The following is a 917-nucleotide window of genomic DNA, read 5'->3' on the forward strand; positions in this document are numbered from 1 at the left end:
GCAAGTGCCCGAAAAAGAGGTCCCGAACGTGCGTGTCAGCGTGGACAGCGTCTTCCTTCGGCTCCTCCTCAATCGTCTTTGCGCTTGCTCGGGCTGTCGCGGGCGTGCCGAGGCGTGAAAAAATTCCCATCATGGTCGTGCAGCACATGTTGCATCCGATCTCGCTGCGTCCGAGGTCTGGAAGGGGATATTATCCTTGGGGTGCCGTGTGCTCCGAGTCGGCAGGATGCAACCGGAGGCGGGTCTTGCAATGCGAAGCTGCCCCTCGGTGGCCCGCGTAAAGTACAGCTGTGGAGGGTCGGCTGTGAGCATGTCGAGAAACGCACCTGCTTCACAGTCGCCGGTCGGGCCGCGCTTCTGCCAGAACAGAAACGAGGGTCAGCCGACAAGAAAGACAATAACTTATGCGACATCTACAGTGCCGTATGTGCTGGCGAAGTCCTGCACGTTCCCGACGATGGCAAACACTTGGGTACCCGCCGCCGGGACGAAGACGATCTCTTGCGTGGGGATGCTGCCGTCGGTGTTGGTCCACGCCGCGAGGAGCTCGTTGTTCGCGCCGAAACCCCGTACCAAATTACGACATCGTCCCGGAAAAACCTGAGCTCCCGGACCATGAGTGCGCCCGGTCTCCGTTCTCCTGATATGTAGACTGAAACAGAAGTTAACCTCGGCTATGCGCTTCCAGCCTGTCGGGAAACATACCGAGCATGACAGTCAAGATCTTCCGAACACTCTTGCGAGGATTCGAGTAGTTTGGGCAGACGTCTGGCAGGTGGCGAACACCCGGTTAGAGCGGCAAGCGGAGAATGATGACCTGGGGACACTGAAGCGGTGGGATGTCGAGACGTCGGAGAGTCGCTCTGTGTGTGGACAAGTACACGGCCTTCTGGCCTGGTAGGGCATGTAGGGTAACA

General features: G+C 58.8%; 1 protein-coding gene across 1 annotated transcript; it reads right to left on the reverse strand.

Annotated features, from left to right (window-relative positions):
- Positions 1 to 190: 190 nt before the first annotated feature.
- L226DRAFT_577067 (uncharacterized protein) lies at positions 191 to 712 on the reverse strand (the record flags this gene model as incomplete). The annotated part of the gene is made up of 5 exons (XM_067685506.1): positions 191 to 288; positions 327 to 357; positions 418 to 514; positions 574 to 652; positions 706 to 712. 5 exons carry the CDS (start codon positions 710 to 712, stop codon positions 191 to 193), a joined length of 312 nt encoding a protein of 103 aa, XP_067528222.1.
- Positions 713 to 917: the final 205 nt, after the last annotated feature.

The sequence above is a fragment of the Lentinus tigrinus genome (assembly GCF_003813185.1).
Source record: "Lentinus tigrinus ALCF2SS1-7 unplaced genomic scaffold L226scaffold_138, whole genome shotgun sequence".
Taxonomy (NCBI): Eukaryota; Fungi; Basidiomycota; class Agaricomycetes; order Polyporales; family Polyporaceae; genus Lentinus; species Lentinus tigrinus.